Source organism: Xenia sp. Carnegie-2017, unplaced genomic scaffold (assembly GCF_021976095.1).
Source record: "Xenia sp. Carnegie-2017 unplaced genomic scaffold, XeniaSp_v1 HiC_scaffold_14, whole genome shotgun sequence".
NCBI lineage: Eukaryota > Metazoa > Cnidaria > Anthozoa > Malacalcyonacea > Xeniidae > Xenia > Xenia sp. Carnegie-2017.
The window spans coordinates 7,759,067-7,777,560 of NW_025813447.1; the positions used below are offsets into that span (position 1 = coordinate 7,759,067).

Here is an 18,494-nt window from a genome sequence, read left to right on the forward strand (position 1 = left end):
TTACCACATCAAAACACAATTAAATGACATGACTGGACAAAACAAGAAGCACTTTTGCGTTCCGAGTTACGGACTCGATTCCATGCCACTTAGCGGCATTTTCATTGTCACCTTTAATCAATAAGTTAATCTAATAAACAGGCGCGATGCGCTCAAATTACACGGAAAACTGACATAAACTTTGTCTATTTGTTTGTTAATGGCAAACCATTAATTGGTATTTCCTAAGCACGCAAGCCCATCCGACCACTGAAAGATGCTTGATTTGCAGTTGGTGAAAAGAAAGTGATCAAGTTTTGAAATGTTTTGATCTTTGTTGTACATATATGTACAATAACAAGTCTTTAATTGTTTTTGAAAGCTGAAAAGCTCAAAAACCAACATGCGATGACAAAACAAAGCCGCGCGCCGACATGTACAAAATGGCTCAAGATGCTTTCAAACTCTCGTTTTTTCTTTTGTTGTTAAAAACATGGCAAGCCTCGACGTATTTTGATGGTCTGCTTGGTGAATCGGATGTCTTCGAGAACCCATCGTGCACGGAGGTGGACTTGGCGAGTGATTCTTGCGAGTGTAATCGCTTCCACGCCGAGTGTTTAACCTCTACATGCAAGTTATGCAAGTGTCGAAAGAAAACTCGAATTTATCGTTCGGATGTGCGCAAATGTTTAAGTGATATCAAAGCAAGAGATCCTTGTAAGTAGCCTTTGTGTTCACGCTTTATTTTGAATTGTAATTTGCTGCTCGTGATGTAATTTCGAAATTTAGCATGCCGCTATGATAAATATTATATACAAACAATGATTATTTATTGACATGGCGTGATTCTTATAAGGGTGCTAAATACAAGTTCAAAATTAAAGTGGCCTAGTCTAATGAACTATGAATATAATAATTCACGGGTCTCTAAGCGACAGTCGTTCAGTAAAGTTAGCATTATGTGCGTTTTCCTTAATTAATATCTCGCCCTGCATTACAACAGCTTCAGTGTTTTCGATTTATGAAGAGCAGTTCGCACCCTTTTTTTGCGATTTTTCATGTGAACTCGAATGGTCGCATACGTCTTTGAAAATCGACGACATGACAATATGATTCTCGTCACGCTAAACATTTTCTATTCGCATTGGGTATTAAAAACATATTATGTACAACCAATAGGAGATCAGAATATGATATACTTTATCTCTTTGTACCAAAAGATGTTTAAATATTTTTTTAAGTCACTAATATCCCATTCCTTGCAGACTGGATTTTGAGATAAAACCTCTCTCCGTGGGGGCAAAAAGCGTGAAATAGTTTGTCAAACAACATGACAAGACTATAAATAGTCATGCGATGAAGTTTAAATGACGAAGTGCGTTTAATAAACGCATTTTTGGCGAGTTGCATCCAGATGAATCAAACCCTTTGTTTTGAGAGTTTTTCCTTGTAATAAGCAATAATTTTCTGAAATCGAAGGATTTGGACACTTCATTCGTTAAGATTAAGTCATTAGACATTAATCGTCGTCGCTATGGCGGCAATTTAACAACTTGGACACACCTGTCGGGGTCATTGGGTCACGAAAGCAATAAAAGGATATTTTAACATGTGTATTTTCAGTCAATATATTGCTGACGTTTTTTTCAAATATACGTTGAAAGCTGCTTTTGATAAAATGTAAGCTTTTCTGTGTTATAAATGCGAAGAGATTGGAGCAACATATAGAAATGGAACAAACAGAATTCAGCAACCTCCCGCCACAAATCTCGTGCCAAATTACAATGAGTCCCAGAGTCCCACGCATTGCCAAAACAAAAACTGAATGCAGAAACGGATGTGCGGGATAGCACTCTCGAACGCGCAAATGCTATTCAAGTTTCGTTAAAATAGGAAGGTCATGAGTTCATCTCATGACGTTCATTTGAAACCATTACAAAGGTGTTTTCGCTCTGCATCACTACGATTTTTGAAAACATATCATTAAAAAGACAAAAATTAGATTTGCTATGTTCCAGTGTATCGCCATTGTTGTTTCGGACAAGTCACTGAACAACTGAAACTTTTAGGCAAAACTGAAAATTTTCCAGTGAGAATAAACATTGCAGCTCGTGAATTGATGTTTCGCTTTGCAGTAGCTAAAACGAAACTATAAGTGCATCTTGATTCTTGAATAAAAAAAACAATTTTCTTTTACCATAAAGGGTGTCGCTACCAGTTTCTCAACATTCGCGCGGATGTCATACCAACAATTGATCTCTCAAAAAAATGTGCATCAAAGAATCTATGCTCCAAGCCAATCAACGCGCCTTTCGACAAGACGAAACAATCGTGCCATTTTGGCTGGATCAATTTCCTCGAGAATGGCTCATGGCATGAGCAAACCATCAGGGAATTTTACAAAACTTTCAAACTGGAAGAATCAGACTATGTTTCTAAAGGTGGTTACATGTACAGTCTTGAGGTATTTTAATCATTATTATTACTAAGCAAACAAAAGTGCAAACGATAACAATATTTTTGCTCTCTTATTCCTGCTATTATGTGCCATGCAAATTTTTATGTGTTTACTTACTGAACTTTAAAGATTTCTAACGAAATGAGTACTTGTAATATTCTGAAATTTAGAAGTGAGGACTCAAACTAGCATGCTGCATGGCAATGCTAAATACAAATGGCTATCAACACAGTTATAAAATACGCAAAGATATTAACAGCAGTGTTTTACTTTTAGGTTTATCAACTAAATCGTAAAGATATTTTCAGTGTAATTCCTCTTTTTTGGGATAGTTTAGATTTTGGAATGAATATAACTTTCACCACTCAAGTGAATATTAATCGCTTGCTAATACGGATGTGATTAAACTCTGGAATTTATAATTCCCCATTTTTGTGGTTTTGAATTCACACCAAAGGGGTCGTATATTTTCTCAAAAAAAATGCATTGGAAACAAAAGCTATTTTTAGCTACATCTTCTACCATCGCTGCATTTTCAAATAATTTTAAATATTTTTTTATCTACAGTGGAAAGGTTCCGTCAGATCCGACGTTCAAAAACGTTTGTTTCAAGTTTCCGTAGAATGTGTTGATCTTGATAAGTCGAAGGAGTCTTATTGCTTAATGTTTCGTGTTCGAGGTTAGTTGGATCGTGTCATCATTCTGATCCCCTGTCGGGGTCATTCTTTCGACATGGTGTTTTTATGTCAATCGTGATTCTGTCTTCGAAAATTCCTTTATCAATCTTCACTTTGTGACTTGCGTAGGTAAAAATGATCCAATCTTGCTTTCTGCACCAAAACCAAAGCCAACAACGGCTCTTCAAACGTTCAGCAGCGTCATTTCGAACACAAAAAGAGACGAGGTACGAATCGATGTAGCCAATCTGCGAGTTTGGTCGTGCTATGTAAGTTTAAGGGCATAATTGCACGAAGGGCGAATAGAGCTATCTACCAGAGAGCAATATTTTCGAACTCTTGAGAATATTATGAAAGGGGAAAATCATTTGAACTTGACAAGCAATTAAATACAATGTTACATGGTCCTAGAATTACACGAAGTTTCATTATCGTAAAGAAAATATAACTCTTTTTCGCACAAGTTATACCATTCAGATAATTACTATCCAGCGGATAACGCCATCCAAGTTTTGTGCAACCAAACCCAGATCACTATAGAATTGTATATTTCTTTAGAAATCTGTATTTTTTTAGAGCATTTGAACACCGATATAAAAAACATAGCATGACCAATTTTGGGGGCTGGCTACTCAACTGTTTCGGCTTGACAATAGTTCATTCAATGGATGTTCATAATGTTTAACTGTGAATGCTTCAAGAAAAATGTAAAGTTCAATGTTAAAGTTCAATCAATTTTGCAGAAATATCGTACAGATGGGCCTATACGGTATGGAAAAGACCTCAACAACGAAGAACCAAGAAGTGCAAAAGTCATTGTTGTCAATGATAGTTTTACACTTATCTTAGCTGCAATCGCAGGTGCTCTTGGTACAGCATTCATTATCATCCCCATTGCTATATATTGCCGAAGAACTGCCAAAAGGTGACTGACTTTTAAGATGTCTTCCTTCATTCTTTGCTTGAGATGGCGCTTTAAGTAGCTATATGTTCCCTACATACGGAAGAAATCAATGTCCTCGTCAGAAATCTACTATTCAAAAAATAACAAAAATATGTGATTATATCAACCTATGTCGTTTCTACAAATTATTATTTGGTCACATCCGATAAAACAAGGCTAGGCCAGGCTAAATTTGTACCCTTGTGGAGCAAATATTGTGTTTTCACTTTTTATGCACTTGAAGAACTATGAATGAAAATAATTTTCTGATTAAATTAAAACTATAACTTTGCTAGATAATTTGCACAGAGAAGTAAAAGTTCGAGTGGACTTTACCTCTCTACTTTGGTAATGACTTTCGTCGTGGTTGTGTGATCATATAGCTAATTGAGTGGTAAATTGAAGGTTGGAGTCCATCTCTACAAAGAATACGACAAAAAATATATTTTAAAATGAGGGGAATGAATCATACCTAAAACATACTTAAAGAAAAACTACCAAAAATTATCATGTTTATTTGTCTTTTTCTCGTTTTTCATTAGACGAGGTTCAATGGCCGTAAAGACGCAACGAAGACTTGTCCAACAACCAAATACCAGTACTTCTGACGGTAACTAACTTTATTCTGGAGTAACATACGTAAATGCTTTATAGCTCTTTATAAACTAGCAACAATAATATGCTTGCGCTCATTGGTCCATGGCTGAGTTTGAATTAGCCTGTGCAAACCGATTTGAGTTCAATCATGAATACATATAAGAGAAAAATTAAATCGTTCGTCAAAAATTTGTCTGCTTACACAATTGTTGTTTTATAAAATAAATAAAAGATGTTTTTTGTGTTTGCACTGGCTTATGCAAACTGAAAAGACTTTTGTGAGAATTCTCCAGAAGACGCAAACTGATCTACTCTCTATAGTTCTACCAAAGGTCTCCTCAGTTTGCATAAGCCAGTGCAAACTGCAAACACAGTTAACCATCTTTTATTTCTTAAATCGTGCTGAAGTGTACTTATTAAATCAAAACCTGTAAAATATAAAAAGTTATAAACATGCTCAGCTGAAAAAGGATAGTTGGTTCACTGGATCTAGTGTCCCACTTTGTATTAAAAAAGGGTTGTATTTTTGTAATTGATGAAGTAATTTTCACATAAATTCCACATTATCGTCCTTGACTTTTGAAGAAATACGATTTAGTTGTAAGAGTTGCAGCTCACCCAGGATGCAAATTTATTTTTTTTATTTTTATTAGTCAGTTTCCGAGGTTCACTGTGCTCGTTGCTTTATTCAATACTTTATCGATTATATAGAAACGTACTTAGAACCACAGATTTCAGCGGAGACCTTAAGCTCCTACGCCAGCTTAAGCGCAAATCGTGAGCCACATTCGATATATCAACCTTTAACAAGAAGACCGGACAGCGATGTAAGTGAAATGTTTCTTGCCGTTCTATTTAGCATAAATTTTAAATAGCATTTGCCTGTTTTCAAGATTACAAGGAAGCTGTAGTTTAAATTAAGCTTTGGCTATAGAGTGCAGCTTGGCCAGTCACCATTTTGCGTTGATCATTGAGTTGATCAGTTTGAGTTAACAATACAATAATAACGTTGTTTCACACTACAAATTAATCGAAATACAAAAGCACCCAATTGAGAGTAAAAGTTTGAGTTGTAACCTAAATATACCATTAGTTTTTTCTTTGTGTAAGCATGCAGCTTTTTCCGCAAAACAGAGACACAAAGGGTCCGATAAGTGCATATGCAATCAAGTTAAACCTCGTTTGAGCAGCATGGGAGCCGTATTGCTTGGTTTCTTCGTTAGTCTTCATTTAAGATTGTTTCATCACTTGTGCATTTGTAGACAAGAACCTAAAGAAAACCTTTTGTCTATCAGCGTTACTTTCTAAAACGCGGAACTTGTTTTTCCCAACACATATCATAGAAAGACTTTTGTAAAGTAAGACAGTACCATGAAAAAGTATATTAAAAGTGTTTCCGTACATGTAGAACATTGTGAAACCTGCCTTTTGATTTTTGTAACAAATTCATTTGCGGCTTCATCACATTCGCATATCGCTGTTGTCGAAAGCACTATTTTCCATCAAACATTTGTAGGCAGGTTGTTTTCGACGGAATACACCATGCAGATATGCATGAATGTATGTCAATATATTGTCATTATTGTTTTACTTCAACTGTTGTTTTACAACATTTTTAGTCTCTGGTCGAGGAACCAATATACATATGTGTGGAGGGCGATTTTGAAGAAGAACCAAAAAGTCCAAAGGCTTTTCCAATTTACCATGTCTTGGAAGGACCTACACATGAGGAAGAAAATAGTCAAGAGGATCACTTGCAGGATGATATAGTTTCACGTTGAAGATGATCATGGATTTCCGTTAACCGCCACATTAATTACCACAACCTGCCACTTTCGGAATCAAATCCAAGAAAAGATAGAAATGAATAAAAATTTCTTTTGTAAAATATGAGAACAAGTGACAAATAACGATCGAAGTGGACATAGACATATACACCAGTATCGAGATGATAGATGGTGCTTTGAATTGTAGAAAGTGCACGAGGTTGCAAAAGATATCGTTTTATAAATTGTAGCATTAGTGTTTGTATATTGGAAAATACATTATGAACTATAGTTCTAAAACAGCTCCCTTTAATTTGAACTCTTGAATGAGTCAATGTTCCAAACCGTTCTTTTCTGAATTCTTGGGTGATTTTGGCCATTCACTACTGGCAATTGCGGTTTTCAAGGCAATATTTGGATTTTTCACCGCGACTAAGTCCCTGCATGTTGTTGTAATACATTATAAACTTGTCGCACAGTTTTTCTTGTTTTATTCCTCTCTCCTGATTTTTATGTTTCCCATTCCTTTTCCCTATTTCCTTGCACCTATTCCTAGTTCTTCTTTTAAAAAAAGCCAGATAGTAAATGGGGAGACAGTGGAATGATGAGCAATATAGTGTGTCAAGGACACGTAAATCGGTGTGGATTCAATATTTGGATTAAATAAAATGTAGCCAAATTTAAGATGCTTGGCAACAATTGACGTTCTAATTTTTTATTCGCATGGTCGTTCTTGTGCTTCGCTGAAAAAGCAAAAAATTGAATGAGTCTGCCAAATCATTAAAAGTGTCTGGATTTAAGTCTTGTCAAAGTCTTGGAGTTTTTTTATACGAGACTACAATGGAATACGGATCTTCACTTGGCTTTGGCAGTTTGATAGTTTTTGTCGTAAAAATGGAATCTTCTAGTGAGAAATGAATGGTATTATTGAAAATTTAATTGCCGATTTTGACCAACGGAGACAGCGTAAGTGAACGAGACATATGACAGGTTGTGCTGAAATTGAAGGAGCCAGGAAACCTTAATATGTTTTTTTTTCACTTGTTGAAGAAGAGAAATTTCAACTACTCTGCGGTGTTCTGCAAAATTGTTGAACGCAATCCGTTTTCAAGTTAGTTTTGTACAATGGCATATTATGTCAGAATACATGAAAATATATAATATTCAAAATATTTGAAAAACAGTCCTATTGGTAAGATTTTGGTTTTAAAACATTCTTTAGAAGTTTGTTCTATCCACCTGTTTAGTTGACACGGTATTGGGACTGTTAAATGAGATGCTTGTTTTGTATTATATTTACTTGCATCTATGGTTTTTAATGAAGCTTAATAAAAATATTAGGAGACTTTTTAACTTGCCAGACTTCTTCAAACTTTTAAAGTGGCAGGGGGTGAGCGCTGTGTCAATAGCTCGAATAAAGGAAAGCGAAAATGCAAAAATTCATACAGTATATAAATATTTTACATAACTCGAGTGATAAAATCTTACGTATCAAAAGGCTGTAAAGAAATCAAGGACAAAATTATTAGAAAATTAAAATTCGATTCACTCTTTCTGCAGCGAATGAACACACGAGATATTTGCATTTTCTGAAAAAATAAACGAGATGGCTTGGCTACTGTAAAAAAACTATATATTCAACTTTCTCTATTCTATTTTCTTTGGAGAGAGGTAAGAACAATATACACTTTCATATGAGTGAAAGTTGTGTTAAGGTCTGACTGCTCCTTTAAATTTAATAAATACACTTATTACAACAGAAATGGCTTTAATGGAAGCGACCAGTTTCTCTGCAAAATGTTGGTTTACTAAGCAATTACCAAGCAAAAATAGTTGTGATTTGTGTTTATTGAAGCACACTTTCTAAATACATATCCCTGATTATGGCATTATGAGAAACCAAATTTAATAAAAAATGTCTGGCAATTGCAAACAGCTACCAAAATACAATCCAAACTAGTGCACCCTCCATGGATCAATTCTTATATTACATACAGGTAATGGATACAATTAGTAATTACATATCAAAGATTTGTTGTTTACCAAAATTGTAAATTCTATTTCAAAATAATATAAAGTTGATGTACATGAAACAGAAACATATCATGTCAAGCAACCAACTGCTTCAGAAAACATCATTTTTCTTGACTGACTTGCTTAGTCAGATGAATGGGGGCTATCTCCCATCTCAACAAGTGTTCTTCTAATCACCCAATGTTGTCTTGATTGTATCATATATATTTAAAATAAAACACATGAACTGTACATTTGGAATTCGCTCCCTGTTATTTATCAAGATATTTGACTTTTTAAAGAGTCATTGATTGTAGTCTTTGTATTTCTTTCCCTTTACTTGATGCGTTTAGAGATTACTACTTAATCAAAAAAACTTCTCAATGATTGACCATAAACTTGATATTGCATTCTTTGGATTTGATTCCCATTCCAGCATAAGATTCGAACAAACATTTACCTTACAAAAAATAACCAATGAACTTTCGCGCCACTTGACACGATCATGACCTCCAAAATTCATTCCTCTGTGTGGTCCATGTGAATCATCCTCATGTGAAGGTTTACTTCACGGCTAATCGTGAAACATGGGGTGTACCTCTAAACTTCAGATTTTTCTCATTTTTACAAGATTTTTACTAAACATGCAAAGCTTGAGATAAGCATCTTGAAAAGTTGAGCGATTGTTAAATTATGACTTTGATAATCATGATTTTAGACGTCAAATTTCGAGTTCTGCTCATAGTTCTGGTCTATTTTTTCAACATATCTCGGACATTTAAAGGCACGCTATAAACTATTTTGAATTGCTAGCCATTTGCAGCTGGCCGAGATCAAATGGCAACTACGGTTAAAAATTATTCATTTGTCCGATATTGGTGTTAATTAAGCAATCGGACTCTCACAGTCAATATTTTTCTCGTTCCGCTATAGTGGATATCCTACTATAGATCCGCTATGGCAGATATCCGCTTTTGGCGAACGAAAACTTTTTGCAGCTCCAAATGGATTTAGCATGTACATGTAGGATATACATCTTCACATGTTTTTCTTCTCTGTCAACCCACTTACTCCTGAGCCACACCAATTACGTACTATCCCTCAAAGACTCTGTGTTCATGTTATTCGGAGGACCGGATATTGCTCTCCTGTGATGTAAACGAGCCTTCAAGTTCCTGATCTTCTGCCGTTTGTTTGTATTGCAAAATGTCGGACCTTGTAGGTTTGAAGAGGTAATAACTTCGTGCTCCTTGTATGGTTTGATTGGAAGCAAATATCCCCATCCAAAATCCATTCGAACGCTTTCCATTCTTTCATCTTAATACTTGTCTTTGAAATAACACCATGATAGATATCTAAAATTTTATTCAAGTGATTTGTTCCAATATGGCACGTGCCTTTCTTTTAACTGTACAGCCAATGTCATTTTACGCTAACTTGCTGTGGCTTCCTGTAACAAACAAAATACAACTTCCATCAATGCCAATATCGCTTTTTATGCAAACAAATTGAACGTATTCTGTAGCCTTTGTATCAAACAGGAAATTCGTCGTAAAAAATATTGAGCTTCAATTATGGTGGGTTAAAAAGCAAACTTTCTCAAGGAACCAAGAATCAATGCTCAAATATTGCCAAGTTCCTCCTTTCTTTCTTAAGAAATTTCGTTTCATATGTAACGATGTATGAGTATGACGTTAGGTTATCTATAGCCTCTACCAGCAACTCGATAAATTTACAAAAGTTGAAAGATTTCTTCGCCATTTTTGATCAACAGGTTGTTTTTGCCATTGTTGAAAGACTCTTCCAGCAATGTTTTAAGATATTCTTGTAGAGAATCATTTTCTGAGCATTTTTTGCAACTGTGAACCATACCAGATTTATTACAGCTTTAACAACTGTTAGGTCGTATCCTATGGTGGATTATTGTTCAGGTTGAGATGCAGAAATTCATGACTAAGTAAAAACAACATAGATGTACTGATATGTACTCACTTAACATAAATCTGCCTGTTTACATCCCGAAAACTTGCAATCAAGAGAGCTAGAGCCATCAAAAATTCGACATATATTTTCTATATCCGCCATATTGTTTTGTGTGAAATTCGCTAAATTTGCTGGCTCATATTCAAAAGAACGGTGCTAAATAATGATTAAGGATCAATCTTTCTAAGTTAATTTGAAATGATATGTTTAGCTATTAATCTTCCATAGCTGCTTGATGGACAAAAAGACTAAAAAATGAAAAAACAATTCTTGAAATTGAATTGCGAAGGAGTCCTTCATCTTTTTGTGTAAATAATATAACGATAATAAATTGGCACATGAGATACTCAGAATCCTTTGGTCGCCATCTAGCTCCTGCTGTACACACTGTGTACCTGGAGCAGATGGTCCAGTCATCCAAAGAATCTCTAACTGACCATTTTTCATGTGCCATCCATGGCTCACAGGAGGTTGAACATTAATGTGCGATTGCAAACTATTCTTCCAGATGGCTGCTTGGTAGTTGGCTCTCTTAATGTGCAAAAGCATGCTATCTGCATTCGGGGGAAGGCATTCGTCCGAACACTTGCCAGATGCAAAGAGAGTGTACCTAGGACCGAAAGAAATACAAAGCAAATGCAAAAAAGACGATAGTAGCAAAAATATATTTTATATTTACCTTGAAGCATTAACTATCGCTGAACTCTTGTCAATAAATAAAGATCTTTACCAAATTGTAGAAAAATTGGACATTCCTCACCATCAGTAAGACAACAAAAGTAAAATCATATTGTAGGTAGATTAAGTACAGAACATGATGTTACAAAACAGGTATTGGAATACCTGTAACATATTGGTTTATTTGTTACATTATTTACCGATTGAGTGGCGAAGGACTTTTCTTGCTTGCATATTATGCATATTGATGGCAAAACTGCTATAGTTCTTATCGGAGGTTTAGAACTGTCATGACAAAACGAGGATGATCGTAGCAGTTTCGTGTGAGGCTCATTTACATCTGTCGACTTATTTTCTTGTATATAGTTTTCATTGACAGTGGCTGCTGAAGCTTCAAACTTTTTGCTCATTCTTTTTTCAGCCCGTCTAATCAGGCCAACATTGGTGAACTTTGCCTAGCAATTTCTATGGTACTTTAACTCTCCACGGTACTCAGCCAAAGGACTTTTCATGGACTGAATTTTTTTCATCAACTTTTTGTTCTTTTCAGCGATGTCTTTTTGCTCACCATTGTATAGTAACCAAAGCTTGGGACAATGTAAAACTTTTTTCAAAGATGCCTCGGTAAAATCAGTCAATGGCCCATTTTCACCTTTAAAATGGATTACACATCCCCGTAAGCTCGCCTTTTTGTTGTTTTGATCATTGTGCATGTTACGTGCGTGGTCCCGAAAGAATAACTATTAATTTTGGTTCTATTTCTACACGCAACAAAGATAGTGTGAACCAGTTATATTTCTCAAACAATTTATTGACCAACGCGTAAATATTAAAGTGGATAAGTGGATAATATCAATAAGTATGAATAAAACTTATCTCTCTCTGAGTACAACCGTGAATGAAGTCCAACAATGACTCAACACAAATAGATTAAAGGAAGCCAAAGATAGTTATGGCATAAATGCCAAGATAGTCTCGTATAGCTCGTATGTAGTGGTGTAAACTAATATATATATAATATCTAATGGGAAGTATTTTGTGACCTACATCCCATACGCAATACAGTATGTTACAGCACTAAATAGTTAACCACAATAAATAAATGCGGTTGCTTATATAAGAAGCTTCTAGCGCATGCAAGCAAGCTTCTAGATTATGTCCTAATTAGTAATGACATTGCAAAATGGATTTTAAAGTTAAAATATAAAAATATGGAATGCTTAGTAATATAATATAATATAATAGTAGTTTATAAATGATATTACATGATAGCAGTTGCTATCATGTAACAGTGCACCCGCAATTTTTGCTATATTGTCATCAGTTTCACAAATAAAACAAGATGGCGACAGGTAAAGACGAATATTATGAAACTTTGGAGTACTGAAACTCCAAAGATTGCAATTTCAAGAGATGCAAACAACTTAAATCATATTCAGTCATTAAAAATAAGTAGTTTTCTATGATTTTTATGTGGTCATGAATTTCGGCATTTAGAAATCATTTTTTAGCACATTTTCTTGATACAGAATACGGCCTATGTTACTCGTTTGCAAGAATTCATTGTAGGCGTGGCTCGTCTTTGTAGTGTTGAAAGAAAGTTGTTGATTTTTGGCTTAGCACCAACGTAAATATAATATGTGCGTACTTGAGCCAGATATAATGCACTATTTGTATGGAATACACAACACTTATCTAACTCTTGAAGGTTGCACCAGATCAAAGGCTTTAGCTCTATTTTGGCTATAGCTACTTACGAAGCGTTGTCTCGACTATCAAAGACAAGCGCGAGTCCCCATCATCCTTATATGATATAACTAGACTTTCTCTGTAGTACTTGCTGCCTTTTGCTTTATCGTGGTTTTTGGTGAAGTGAAAGTATACCACGATTTTTTTCAATTCACCAGCGTGTCCAATGAGATGATCAGAAATATCAAAGTATGACGCTGCTTGAACTATTTATCACGATTCAGGGTGAGGTTTAGGATCTGATAATTCTCAAATGTCTCTCTCACATTAGTTCCTTCGGCCTGTCCAGGCATCTTCATTTCTTGCGAAATAACAGGCTCTCTAAAATCGTTTTCTATCGTCAAACTACTTTCTTCTACTCCTATTGCCGCTACTCCTATTGGAGACACCTGGAATAGAACGATGAAGAGCTTGCGTGCATCAAATTCCTACAATTTTCTGCGCATTATTATTATTGTAAATAATGTTTCGAAAATTATCTTTTTGGACTGTAGCTGCCATTTGAGTGTGTCATAAACTATTGCTAAACTAGCAATTTAATATTCTTTGAAGTGTGCATTTTCAAGTGCATGGCGTATGCTTTTGGTTATGATTGTTGAATGCTTGACCCAAAATAACGATGTCAATAGTGCTTTAACCGGAAGTCGAAATTTACTCTCCGAGCTAAGCGTATGCATGTACAACTGTAAATGAATGTTATTTGTTTAATGTCTAACACATAAGCGTCAGTATTACGAAATATTGAGAAAATGGAACAATATAAAATATACTTCAAAACATTTCGTCAAAAATGTATAAAATACTATTGACCAGTCAAGTGATATGATTTATTACTCAAATTGGTTAAAGTTTAGTTACGATTTAGCTACAGATCACAAGATTGCAATTGATATAGTTGATGGTAAGCTATTGTTTTGTACACACAGCTCTTGCCATGTTGTACTATTCTTTGTAACAATATTTAAGCCGAATGACATATGCTTCTGCCAACTTGCACCAAGACAAGCCATATTTTTTTCAGAGCATTGGTGAATAATTGAACAGAGCGTTCCGTAGTCGCTGCATGATCTTTGCGCAGTTTCATCTTCATATTTTTTGGCTTTATTTATTGATATACATATCGCTTTAGGGGTGTGGATAATGTCTTTTTAAGATCCTTCACTCTTGACGATCAGTTTTGGAACTTGATTCACGACTTTCTCTTGAAACGTTTGACGATTATTTGCCTCGATCACCGGGACGAAAAGAGGGGGTTGTTCTTTCTAGAATCCTATTTAACTGGGCTGGCTGTTACTCCATCTGATACAAGATGACAAACACATAAAAATAGTTGGCGAGGCGGGATCTCGAGGCAACATGTTCACCCTCGCTAGGCGGGCTATCATACGCCTCATGGAACATACGCATGCCCTAAGGGTGCCAAATTTATATGCAAATATTTGGAAGAAGATATTGGGAAAAATAGAAATATTTTACAAAAAATAACAATAAGACCAAACAAAATTTTCAATCAGTATTCTACTGAATCAATATTCTACTAAAGAAGAGAGCTCTCAAGAGCTCTACGAGAGCTCTACGAGGACTCCACGAGAGCTCGACAATCGTCAACAGCCACCAGTCGTCTATATCTATTCAATAAAGATCCAAGGGAATTTTGGGGAAATTTTCGTCGGCTTTAATCAAGGGAAATTTGTTGCTTTAGTAAACCTATTGGAGAAGTTATCTGGAAACAAGGACGTAATCTTACCTATTGTCAAATGCGAGATAACAGACAATATAGATGCTCTGGGACAGTGCCAAGAGGAAGATTAGAGACGTGGGAGATTATCAAATGCAGATAGAAAAAGATAATCTACAGATGTCTACTAGATATGAATTAGAGGAAGACTTTAATGGGCAATCTACCGATGTCCAGTGGATATGAATTAGAAGAAGACGAAGATGGGCAGATGAACAATAGTAAATGAGGAAGAATAAGTAGCATAAGAATAATAACGTCGTTATAAAACAATAATAATAATAATACTTTAACAAGAGACAGAAAAAAAGATGAAAAGAACAAAAAGAGTGAGGAGAAGGAGAAGGAAAAGAGAAGGAGAAAGAAAAAGTCAATGAGAAGGAAAAAAGAAAAGGAGAAGGAGTTTCCTACATGAACAGTGATTTGGCTGACGTCGGTGCTAAAATAATGCAGACAATGTCAGTTCAGAGAACGATATTTGAAAACTTGGGGTGTATTTGTATTTTGCATACATTTCATGCAAATAGTGTCTTTATTAACGATGGATTGTGTTGGTGCATTATTCATTTTCTCGAATATGGCTGTCTTTGTATTTCTGACACAAGTATAATCTTTTGTGCACAGTTTCCCTTTCGCCCATACGAACCTATATTAGATTTTGCTGACAAAATACGTATTGCTTGTAGTGTAAAATTTATGGTATAACTCATACAGATTTTATAAGTTATATTCTTTTGAATCCCAATGATATTCTTTAAATAATCAAATTGCAATATATCCTCAAATATCTATAACAGGACTGAAAATGGAACATCATTGATCAATGCATCTATCAAATCCTTTTCTACGTTAATCGTGTTGGTATCCAACCATAGGTTACTTAACAAGTCCTTGCTTATATCTCCACTGCAGATTGCTTTAAATACACTGTCTGTCGTGTATATGGGATCTGGAAGTAAGAATTTTGGCGTGGAGATCTTTGCTGTCACGTTTTCTCCTGTAATGGAGTGACCAACAAAACAAGTGAGCCTCTTTCTGTGCGTTTCATTTACTTCAGAACGCTAAAGACAGTTCAAAAGTGATGTTAACTAAAGTCTTGCATTTCTCTCATCTTCATGCATGCACTTACACAACAACTATGAAGCATTTTTATTTATTTTAACTGGACTTAAACTTTGTATGATTGTTTGACTGGTCAGTACTCATCAAATCGCTTGCAAACATAAAATATGTTTGATACAAACGATGATAAACAATATTTTGCATTCATTTTAGACAGTTGAATTTTGCAGTGAACAAAACGAGTTTACTTGATTCATTATCATTAATATTGTCCTTATCAATTGTGCACAGTGTAAAACACCTTTATGCACATTTCAAATTCACAAGAATATAGCAATGGTCTATGTATACACTCACCATGATTTGTGATAGTTCACAAGACGAGCTTTGTACTTCATCTGTTGTGTGATTTTCATGTTCTTGTTTGTCATCAGTATTATTTTCTGGCAATATTTGGCGTTCATTCGTAGAAAATGGATTGTATGGTAGTTTCTCAAATTTATATCCACCTTTCTGTCCTTTTACCTAGAGAGTAAAAAAATGATTTGTTAACTTCACTTCGTGACAGGCTCCACACTATTTCTTTGTGATTGTCATGTGGAGAGGTCCAACAACAGACAAAACCTTTTGAGTGAAATCTTTTCACGATATATCGATGAAAACTGCTTTCTGTTTAACGAGCATCAACACGACAGCACAATTTTGTTCTCTGATAGTTGCACTAAGTCATTTTATTGAAAATAAGAATATTCCTAAGATTGGCAATAAAAATATTTCTTTGAGCTCAATATCAACAAAAAAACAACTTGACCCTGATGTGTTTTGTTGTAGCTAGCTGCACATGTGAGAGTGAAAATCGTATTCAAAACTTCAAAAGCAGTAATCATCAGTCGAACAGTATGTGTTTGGGCTAGCGTTGTCACATTACCGGTCATTTTCGACAAACTATTGGAAACGTCTGAGATTTTCTTCCTATTCATACGCACAGTTAGAAGATAACTGCAAGTTCGTAAACATGTATGTTGTGATGGCACTTAGTAATGTTTGTTTATGTGTTATAGCTTATCCTTGTGTGATTCGTATTGTGTTCTGTTCTGTAGTGATCTGTATTCGTGTAAAGATATGTCGTTCCATTGATTGAGAGTTACATTCATGTTAACATTGTAAATTACTTCCCCGTGTGCTTTGATCGAAAAGTGCGTAAGATCGAGACTCTTTCATGAAGGCAACAATTTAAATTTCAAATTCATACTTATTTTTTGGGATGAGATTGTCCAAAAATTTGTGAACGCCATAAGCCTGTTCCCATATCAAGTCATGAGACAACGGTGCTGCTATTTACGACAGTGGACAAAAGCTTGTTCTATCGCTTAGCTACTTTTATGTCGACTAAAATCGGCATCTTATTTTGAAAATTTATTCCTTTAATTACAAATGAATCGTCAATTCTATATGCAAGAGTACAATCTTTTCCATGAGATGCCCATATATGAAGAAATTGCAACAAGCGACGGCGTTTTGAAAATATAGGCTTGTGAAATTCTTATCCCATGTGTTGGGTGAACTTTTTTGTTCTCTTCTTAACAATATATAGGCAAATTTCATGCTAAAATCCTTAAGTTGTTTTTGGGAATCACATGCTACAGCCATGTGGCATATGGTTATAGATCATGAATGAGTAACAGCTACCTTTTTCATTACTCCAGACTTATAGTACTGTCGTATGGCTCTTCGCAACTTGTTTTGGTTCATATGAGGTCTACCTTTTATGTCACCCCACAGCGTTGCGACTTGATAAGAATCGACAATCTTGAAAGTCATTTCATTTTCGTCTATCCATTTTATGAACTCTCGGCATTCCACATCTTGCAAAAGGCTTATTAAAAACTCCCAAAGCAGCGGTGTCGTTCTTGTGCTCTTCCAAAAACGCGCTTTCTGTGTCATTCTCCGAAGCTCGTTGCAGTCTGTGCTTTCGTGTTGTTCACAAGTCGTGAAATACCAGAACTAGTGTGTCGGCCATTCCTTTTATTTTGAACAGCGAATTTTGAAATGTGCACAAAGAGAGTTGTGACGTAAGTCTCATTACACCTCTTGGGCTACTTCCGGTGAAAGAGAAGATTGAATTTTGAAACAGGCGTACGCAACCGAATTTTGGCTGAGGGTTTGTGTATGGTCTTAACATATCATTTCGAATAATATTTTTTATCTTGATCGCTTGCAATAAAAACTCACTCGTCTCAAAACACTTAACTTGGGTGTGTCGCCATAACTTGTCGGCATGTATTAATTTAATGCTTGATCAGCAAGTGTTCGACATTAAATTTAACTACACATATAAGCAGAACATTTTACAATTTGATATAAAAGTGCACTGCAGCAGTTTGCATTGAGTTTTCCTAAATGTCTCTCTGACCTTCTGTCATTTTCGAACACAAATGCTCATCGCCACTTTTCGTTCGTAGAAATCAAATGCGATTATGTTTTAAATATTAAGTGTACAACGAGAACGAATTTTTTGGCAACAATTGTTAGAAATAATGCTTTCGTAATTGTATTGGCTAGTTGATAATGTTGCATACAAAAATCTCTTTCACCTTATCGCATACGTAAATTAATAATTGTAAAGAATGTGGATAAAATAGAGCTACAGTCAATTGATCCGATATTACCACGATTTAAGACTTGAAATAACACATTTAATTGGAAGAAATATTTGTGAAATTCAACCCAGTTATGTCCTAATGACCTTTTGGATCATGGTTCTCACTTCAAAGGGACTTAAATTATTTATTTGTTTAACTATTCATAGAACCTTTAAACACTTGCTAAATTTCTCTGTAAGAACGACAAT

General features: G+C 35.2%; 2 protein-coding genes and 1 long non-coding RNA gene across 4 annotated transcripts; 1 reads left to right on the top strand and 2 right to left on the bottom strand.

Moving 5' to 3' along the window:
* The first annotated feature begins 188 nt into the window (after nt 1-188).
* On the top strand, nt 189-6,720 carry LOC124435053. Its single transcript, XM_046985003.1, has 8 exons — nt 189-696; nt 2,184-2,443; nt 3,005-3,116; nt 3,244-3,341; nt 3,858-4,039; nt 4,600-4,667; nt 5,366-5,481; nt 6,274-6,720. The coding sequence occupies exons 1-8, from the start codon at nt 414-416 to the stop codon at nt 6,433-6,435; spliced, it is 1,281 nt and encodes a 426-aa protein (XP_046840959.1). The 5' UTR covers nt 189-413; the 3' UTR covers nt 6,436-6,720.
* A 1,530-nt stretch (nt 6,721-8,250) lies between these two features.
* LOC124434629 lies at nt 8,251-11,986 on the bottom strand. Its single transcript, XR_006944848.1, has 2 exons — nt 11,096-11,986; nt 8,251-11,026 (listed from the first exon to the last, which is right to left on the bottom strand). It is a non-coding gene; the product is annotated as an uncharacterized LOC124434629 (long non-coding RNA).
* A 3,058-nt stretch (nt 11,987-15,044) lies between these two features.
* On the bottom strand, nt 15,045-17,653 carry LOC124435330 (ETS-related transcription factor Elf-4-like). 2 transcript variants are annotated; one of them, XM_046985265.1, is made up of 3 exons: nt 17,333-17,653; nt 16,001-16,168; nt 15,045-15,578 (listed from the first exon to the last, which is right to left on the bottom strand). In XM_046985265.1, exons 1-3 carry the CDS (start codon nt 17,585-17,587, stop codon nt 15,567-15,569), a joined length of 435 nt encoding a protein of 144 aa, XP_046841221.1. In that variant the 5' UTR covers nt 17,588-17,653; the 3' UTR covers nt 15,045-15,566. The 2 variants fall into 2 exon arrangements, with proteins under 2 accessions (XP_046841221.1, XP_046841220.1); XM_046985264.1 differs by having other exon boundaries at nt 15,258-15,642; nt 17,333-17,645.
* Nucleotides 17,654-18,494: the final 841 nt, after the last annotated feature.

What these genes read in the sequence shown, in the direction of transcription:
- LOC124435053 (XM_046985003.1), top strand. Translation starts at nt 414, where the DNA reads ATGTACAAAATGGCTCAAGATGCTTTCAAACTCTCGTTTTTTCTTTTG. An exon ending in GTTACATGTACAGTCTTGAG is followed by an intron (nt 2,444 to 3,004) that starts GTATTTTAATCA and finishes TTTTATCTACAG; the next exon opens with TGGAAAGGTTCCGTCAGATC. An exon ending in CTTAATGTTTCGTGTTCGAG is followed by an intron (nt 3,117 to 3,243) that starts GTTAGTTGGATC and finishes TGACTTGCGTAG; the next exon opens with GTAAAAATGATCCAATCTTG.
- LOC124435330 (XM_046985264.1), bottom strand. Translation starts at nt 17,587, where the DNA reads ATGACACAGAAAGCGCGTTTTTGGAAGAGCACAAGAACGACACCGCTG. An exon ending in AGTCTGGAGTAATGAAAAAG is followed by an intron (nt 16,169 to 17,332) that starts GTAGCTGTTACT and finishes TTTACTCTCTAG; the next exon opens with GTAAAAGGACAGAAAGGTGG. An exon ending in GTGAACTATCACAAATCATG is followed by an intron (nt 15,643 to 16,000) that starts GTGAGTGTATAC and finishes AACTGTCTTTAG; the next exon opens with CGTTCTGAAGTAAATGAAAC.